The 8,077-nt window shown below is 40.7% G+C and overlaps 1 protein-coding gene across 1 annotated transcript in view; it reads right to left on the reverse strand.

Annotated features, from left to right (window-relative positions):
• The window catches only part of LOC109849445 (U-box domain-containing protein 33-like), a 12,564-nt gene extending 6,270 nt beyond the window's left edge, over positions 1-6,294 (reverse strand). Inside the window, exons 1-7 of the mRNA XM_020419275.1 lie at positions 6,032-6,294; positions 5,821-5,942; positions 5,580-5,701; positions 4,951-5,055; positions 3,420-3,834; positions 3,133-3,273; positions 2,537-3,055 (exon numbers count right to left, since the gene is read on the reverse strand). Of these exons, the coding sequence (XP_020274864.1) occupies positions 2,537-3,055; positions 3,133-3,273; positions 3,420-3,834; positions 4,951-5,055; positions 5,580-5,701; positions 5,821-5,942; positions 6,032-6,260 (1,653 nt within the window). The 5' untranslated portion in view covers positions 6,261-6,294. The remainder of the gene's footprint in view (positions 1-2,536; positions 3,056-3,132; positions 3,274-3,419; positions 3,835-4,950; positions 5,056-5,579; positions 5,702-5,820; positions 5,943-6,031) is intronic.

Consider the following 8,077-nt stretch of genomic DNA (forward strand, 5'->3'; position numbering starts at 1 on the left):
TTGAGTTCTTATTTGGATTCTCGACTTGTTGTGGATTGAGTCTGTTGTCGTTGATTGATTCCACTTCATACTGGACGCAATAAGTAGGATGGATGGTTGGTTTTGAGGTCGGCTCAGTTTTTGGGAAAACTTCACCGAGGCGAAGATTTGTAGAAATGACGAAAACGGCGAAAGAGAACAGGAAAAACAAAGCAGGAATAATTTTTGGTGCAGACCGGTCGACCGGAAATGTGCATATTACGGGCAGAGAAATCAGTGCTCTGGCCGGTCGACCGGATGCACATGCCCGGTCGACCGAACCCTGTTATGTGCCGATCGACCGTGACGACATGTCCGGTCGACCGCGTTGTGGTTTAGGCCCTGTTTTAGTTTCCTGATTGGTTTGAGTTTCTGTTTTGATATAAATATGAATACTTTTTCTTAGGGTTTTGGGGGGCGAATTTGAGCAGACATTGAGAGGGGTTTTGAGCACTTTTGAGGGAGAATTAGTGAGAGATTTGAGAGCTTGTGAGATCCTTTGATTAGGGTTATTTGATGAGATTATTGAGTGATTGTAATCTCTATTTGTATTCTCTTTCTCTCTATTAGTAAAATCTTCCACCTCCATGCCCCGTGGACGTAGGCACATTTCCAAACCACGTAAATTTATTGGCTTGCTGTTTGGTACTTGAGTTTTGGTTATTTTGATTACTTTCTTCTCGTTCGTTGGTTTGTGATTCGTCCGTTGCGCACAACAGAGCTCTCATCGTCTTCAAGTCCAATGTCACCATCTCCATGTATGTCACTCAGTAGTGCATGCTTGCAAACGCCCCCTAATCTGGCACTATCCTCCTCGAGTCTACACACCAACCAACTTTTGCTCCCACGATGACTCTGAATAATTATATGCTGACAACTCTACTACTAGAATCACGTCTGATTCTCTAAACCAGTCTCATCCATCGCATACTCGTTCACCTTATCTGCTATCAGATTTGTCCCGCCATCATCATAAAAACTTTCCTCTATCTTCTGACTAATTCGAGCATAATCTAAAAAAACAAAACCTTCCATTGCATTTGGTGCACTCCAAAGCCTAGGAATCAACTTCTGAATCGTCGAAATCCACCTCCAAACCCTCAATTAGAAGACAAATTAATCTGCAATGTCGGATTTAATTTAATAATTTTTAACCAAACCCTTACCCATGTGAACAATGTTCCCGTCACTACAGTATTCCCGCTACTAAAGTACCTTTTCCCCCTTCATCTTGATTCATGTAACACCGTCGATCTTCACTTTTGTACGACGGCTATCTTGCGAACTCGCTCCCGGATCCATTATCATGTCTCTGATACTAATTGTTGGGGAATTTTAGTCCCTCCGCGTACTACGATCCCTACAACTCGGAAGCTAACCCACAACCAAGAAGAAGGAACACCAAGATTTACATAGTTCGGTCGACCAACTTTGACTTACATCTACGAGGCAACAATACAAGAAATTCATAATGTATCAGGGAGAACTACAAGAGAAACCACTCAACTCTTGTCTCTCAATCTCTCAACCTCACATATATAAGCAACTCTCATATTCTCTCCAAAACCCACTTCTTACAATTTTTTGAACGGATAAAGACTACGAAATCTCTCCCAATATTATAATCTTTTGTACGGACAAAAACTAGGAAACTATTGCCTCTAGCACAATATTCTTGAATCAGAATACGCCCTCTGCTAACCCTATATTACAAGAATATTGGCTATCTCTCCTCTCATTGGTTTTTCCTCCAATAATAGAAGAATATATATAGAGAAATCAAAACCCTATCTCTAACCTAACTTCCTAATTAGAATAAGATTTAAACTCCTAATCATGATGATACTAAATCTCTTAATCATGATAGATCTCTAATCCTATCTAATTCTCATGAAGTTATACAACGAATCAAAAACACAATCCTAACATCTCCTTGGCAAATGGAGCAAACATTCAAGTTTGATTTATGAAAGTGAAATCACAATTTTAGTATTTGAAAGCTATTCATGGAAAGTTTATAAGTAATTATAATTTGCATGGCTACTTAGATTTATTAGCATGCCCACCCCCTTATCTCCCTCCCTCACCACACTGGGACACCCTCATACTTTTGTAAATATCTATATACATTTGTCATATTCTTGTACACATGCTGACGTGCACAAAAAATTCATGAAAGATATATGGGATGAAAATAGCTCTACTGTATGTGTGTTATAAACTTACATATCCCTAATAGAATATCCTAAATAGCTGGAAAACAATTCTTTATCTCTTGAGAATTAATTGCGAAGATCCTGAATGAGTTTTGTGCCGACTGTTAGCTACCTAATGCAACCATCCTCCTTTGTCGTGGCTTGAGATAGGCAATGTAAAAAAATAAGAGTCAAAGATTCGCAGAATGAATCATTTGAAATTTACTTTTAAATATTTGCTAACAACTTGACTAAGCTCTCAATGAACAATGAAAAATGCTGTGACCAATTCTATTGATTGCAAATAGTTTCATAGGTTTTACCTCTTGATAAAATTCCGCTTGTCCTTGCATGCTTTGAGAATTTAAAATCTTTATAGCCACAATGGTGTGCCGAAGATATCCTTTATAGACACTTCCATATCCACCTTCTCCGATTTTCATAGAGTCATCGAAGTTATTAGTTGCTCTCTCAATCTCAGAGTATGTAAACTCACTGAAATTCATCACTCTCTGAGTGCCGGTGCTTGCTTCTTCTTGCTCTTTTACCTCTCTAATTGCATCCTCTTGCTCTTGCTGCGACCCCTCATACTCCTTGTGTAGTGATTTGATGAGACATCTAGCTACTGATAATTTCTCTTGAAGGTCCTTGATTATTTGTTCAGATTCAGTAATTTGCAGTTGCATCTGTGCTTTCTTCCCATTTGCCTTTTGGACTTCTTCCAGAACTTCGTCATGCTGAGCTTTGAGTTTTTCAAGCTCTAGTCTTTCTCTTGCCAGTGTTACCTCGATGCCTTTCCTTTGTTTAAGCTCCTTCACATAGACGTTTTCTGATGCCTTAACCTGCAAAAGTGTTCTATAAAATCGATCTTGCTCTACTTGGCAGCTAAAAATCTAATAGTCGAAACTTGAAAGCTCACTTTTTGGGCAGCTTCAATTGCGTATACTTCAGCTTTCCTCCGTCTCTGTGATTCTTCATAAGCTTCACGTTTAGCGTCCTCTGCCTCTTTGAGGGCATACTGCAGCTTTTCATATACTTCATCATCTACCGCATCACCTTCCTGAAAAAGACGTTGCATTCTTGATCGATGCTCAATATAAGACCCCTATTTAAAGTTCTCCTTCATTTGAAATCTTTAATAACGTTACATTTTTTTCATTTTCATTTTCAGAGAAGAAAGAGAAGGGAGTAATAATTTTAATTTACCAGCTCAAGGCTTGGAGACGAAAGTCGTAGTTCCTCGTCAGGCTCCTGCACTGAAGGCAATGCCTCTTCGTTCTCTTGATCCTTAAATGTTGGTAATGAGCCTATGCTGCTACCAACCGACGATAAGGAATGGTCTGAAGCCGGAGAACCCCGAGAAATGCCTTCCGAAGGATCAACGACACCTCCCTCTCTCATCGAAAAGCTTACACTTCTTGATGTATCAGCAGGCTTTAATTTCCCCCCACGGGAATCATAATCTTCAGACCTTGATCTTTGAGTGGGGCTTGCGAGCCAGTTGGTTGTTTCAGTCTGATGTGCAGGTGCAGATTTCGATCTCAATTGGTATGACTGGCTAGAGTCCTGCAGGATGGCTCCGTGTGACCTTCCTACCTCTGATCCATCTAGGACCGCGTCCCTATATTAAATATGATTACTATTAGGTAATCTAACGAGAGAGATGGCGGAAAAGAGAAACAAAATATCGTAAAATGGCAGAAAGTGTAGGGAAACAAACAGGAAACAAAACAAAAAGGATGTAACTGAACATTATTATCTTATTGGTTAGGCGGTGTTGATGTTAATGAACACTACAGATTTAAGGGTGGTATAATGGAACAGGTAGCTGAGGCCTCTGTTGAGCCCCCCCGCCCCCACCCGCCCATCCTGTTCCCAAAGGGGAAAAAAAGAGAGAAAGAAAGTACAATATGTTGGACTAGAAACCACAATTATTGATATTTATTAGAAAAATCAAATGAACAATTTTAGGGGAAGCGTGGCGAACCACTGCCCTAAAGAGACATCTACCGATCTCGTGCGATCAGCCAAGGCGAAAGACTCCTTAGCGGTACGATCCCTTTTCTACGGGAACCCTAGAGTGCACGACCACGTTGGAGATCATGACCCTTGAGTAAGCAGCCAAAAAAATGTACCAAAATTTTGATGGAGGAAGAAGAAGATGAGAAAGGAGGGGTTTCTAGTTTCTATGTATATTTTATCTCCTCACTGGGTCTCTTTTTATTAGAGAAAAAAGACCCGTTATGAAGAAACAGAAAGAGATCTTTTAGCCTTAAGAATTTCTCACGTTACTGAATATATGAGAAAACTAAAACTAACTTTTAATAGTTAATAAATTAATTATTTTAATTTGTTACATCTTGGTATTTGATTTGTTGTTATTTATCCAGCAATACCCCCCTCAAACCAAATATCAAAGGTAGCAAAACAACAATTAAGAAAGAACAAAATTAAAAAAAAAAGTATGAATGGGCATAAATATGAATGGGCATAAATTCTATGCACCGGTATATGTGGCTTCCGGCCTTGAACCTACATTTAGTAACATTTGTTGCATTCTGAGGAAACCATAGTGAACCCGAGGTCTTGAACTAGACTCCTTTATCAGAAATTAACAAAAGCATGGGTACATGCATCGCGTGAAGCATTGTTTGGTGAGAGATATTGAGTATACTAGCATGAAGTCAATATAGTGAAGCAGAAAAAAAAAAGTTATCTTTATGACAATACGGGATACCTGGTGCAGATCAGATTCCCTTTGCAAACGAACCATATCTTGCATGATTGATCAGCATTTCGCTCCACGCTTATTGCTGTTTTGGATTTTGGACCTTTAAGTTTCCTGTGCAGAGAAAACCTCCAGTTAGTGGATTCTATCGGTACTTAACTGCTTGCTTTTCTCCTTTTCTATGTAGTTACGTTAATAATCTTGCACGACTATCAAACTTTTATTATGAAATCGTATGAGTTAACATGCTTCGTACTGATGTTAAAAGGGTTAATTGCTGGTAGGCGTTTGTACCGTCGCCAAATTGAACTTACTACTGCTGTAGTTCTGTTGTTGCAGGTAAGACTTGTTGAGTGAAATTCTTTCGACCCTTTTTAGGGGAGCCTATCTTCAACAATAGATTTTCACTCCAGGGGTCTGTCTGTGATAATAGAACTCTTTTAGGAGGTCTATCTGCAACAACAACAGGACTAAAGTGGTAGTAATTTCAATTTGGTGATGATAGTACTGCAGGTCCATCCGCAATTTGGTGACGGTACATGCACGAGCAGCTCCTAATTATTTATTTATTGTGTTTAAACATCTTTGCCTAGTTCTTGAATCGAAGAAATGAACACGCGCAAATACGTATTTTGTACTTTGAGTATTGTCGGTCTGCTGCTGCACCCATGATAAGTTTCTTGATCCCATGTTGAGCGATGAGCTCCACAATCCCCTTCCCAATATCATCCATCTCTATCACTAATTTCTCTGCTTTAACCTGTAAATGAACAACTATTAGATATTTACATCATACTCATAGCTTTTTGCAGAAACAGGCGACTGATGCCGCCTTCGCTTGGAAAGCCAACGCTTTATTGATAAGATTTGAAGGTTCACCTTTGCAAGGGAGCAAAGAGCCAGGTACTCATCCAAAGTATTATTCAACTTGTGCATTTCAAGCAATCTAAACCCTCTAACTTGCTCTTCTTTAAGTTGGTTCACATGAAATTTGGCTCCCACTGCAGTCAAATTTCAAATAAATGAATTTATCAGAAAATTGAAAGAAATGTAATGAATTTTTTTTTTTTTTTTTTGTTACTTGACTCACTCATAGGGATCAGCTGAGCAGGCCTATGCACATGAACAAGAACAAGTCTCCTGTCCTTCGAGACATTTCGAAGAGCCCAGATTAATGTCTCTTTGCTCTCTCTGTACTCTTTTCCAACTGCAACGTAAAAACTCTCTGCTTCTGCTTCTGGTTCTTCTTCTTCAATCTCTGCAAGATTCCTCGACGAACGATTGCTTGAAGTGCTCGAACTACGGGGAAGACCGTGCATTTGTGCTGGTTGCCTTTGATTATGAATTGGTGCTAAAGAGCTAGCTAGGGCCATGCTTAGATTTTAGTCTTGAGAACAAGCTAATTGATTTTATTTATTTCTAATTATGATGTGGTCAAAAGTAAACGGCTTGTACGGAGGGAGAGATTGGTTGGTCGTAGGGAATATTCGGATAAGAGGTTCATGAGATTTGCCGCCGGCCAATCTGCTTGTTGAATGACGTGGCATGTCATTGTTCCCCTTGCACCTGTCATTTTTTTTTTTTTGCAATTATTAAATTAAGTTTTTGCGATTATGGAAATGTGTTGCTTTGTGCTAGTGACAAAACAATGCTTTTTTGTTTATCAGATGAGCTCAGCCAATTCACTCTATAGTGAGAGATTATATTTTTGACCTCTTCAAATATGATAGCAATAAAAGAGGCTTACAAGCTAGAAATCAAGACGCAATTGTTCCTTGTGATGGATGCACCAAGGTATCTGATAAAATCTCTTTTTTTGCTTTAGGAGCTCCCCCCACCCACCCCTTTGTTGTGGACTTGAAGCTCATTTCTTGTCACTAATGCACATAGTTTCATCGTGATAGATTGTTGGATTTTTTTGGTCAAAACCGCTTTCCAAAATAAGTTTTCAAACTATATATATATTAACTACAAGTTTTTTTCATAAATGCTTAGTAGCCTAGTGAAAAATTTATTTTTTAGTGTTTCAAAAGGTCCCTTGTTCTAGGCTTTCCAATGGCAAGCCGAGAAGTGTTTTATTTGAATTAATCCCTCATAAGTAGGTCGTGGGCCGTGGGCCGGGGATCGGGGCTAATCAGGCTGAGACGCTAAATGGCGCTTTGTTAGGCGCACTTTGTACTTCGCACGGAGGCATCGGGGCGAGGTGGCGCTGTTTGGCGCCACGAAGGTTGCCTCGCAGGCTGCTTCGCAGCATGCAGACGAGCTACGTATTCGCACGAGGGTGACCCTAGCGTTCTCGTAGTTTGACAAGGTTCGCTCGTTCGACGAGGTTCACCTGTCATACAAGGTTCGCCTGTTTGACGATGTTCGTTCGTTTGACGAGGTTTGTATGTCATACCAGGATCGATTGTTTGACGAGGTTCGCTCGATCGACGAGGTTCGCTCGATCGACGAGGTTCGCCTGTTTGACGATGTTTGCTCGTTCGACGAGGTTCGTCTGTCATACGAGGTTCGCCTGTTTGACGACGTTCGTTTGTCAAACGAGGTTCGTCTGATTTGCTGAGATGTGACCCTCGCGTTTCGTATCAACCCGTCCATTGATTACCTCGTATTTAGGAGTTACTACATGCGGCAGTTATGTAGGCATATAAAATTACTTATAGGTCCCTTAGCACAGCTCGGTACAAACCGACGAACCAACGAGGTGACGAGATCGACGAATCGCACGCAAGCCACGGAATAGATCCATTCGCGCTTGGAATCAAACCAACGGTTCAGGGAGTCAACGAGTCATTCAACCATATAACGGATTCGAACTCAGACACCAAAGCCGATTTACTGCCTAATCGGGATCCAGACTTCCAAATCAGGATTCAGAATAAATCGGGGTTCAGAGCAACGCCACAGGCGAACTCGGATGAATCGCGATCGAGTCACGGTCAGCTTTGGAATCAAGCTCAGAATCGGGTTTACTGCCAAAACAGGAATCAAGTCAACGAATCGATTTCAGACCAATCAACCGCATAACCGAATCACGGACGAAGCGGATACAAGAACCGAAACAACCGAACGACGGACGCAAAACCCGGAGGGGCTCGGCCGAAACCGAGCCACCTCAAGGTGGCTCGGCCCAAGC

This window comes from Asparagus officinalis, chromosome 7 (assembly GCF_001876935.1).
Source record: "Asparagus officinalis chromosome 7, Aspof.V1, whole genome shotgun sequence".
NCBI lineage: Eukaryota > Viridiplantae > Streptophyta > Magnoliopsida > Asparagales > Asparagaceae > Asparagus > Asparagus officinalis.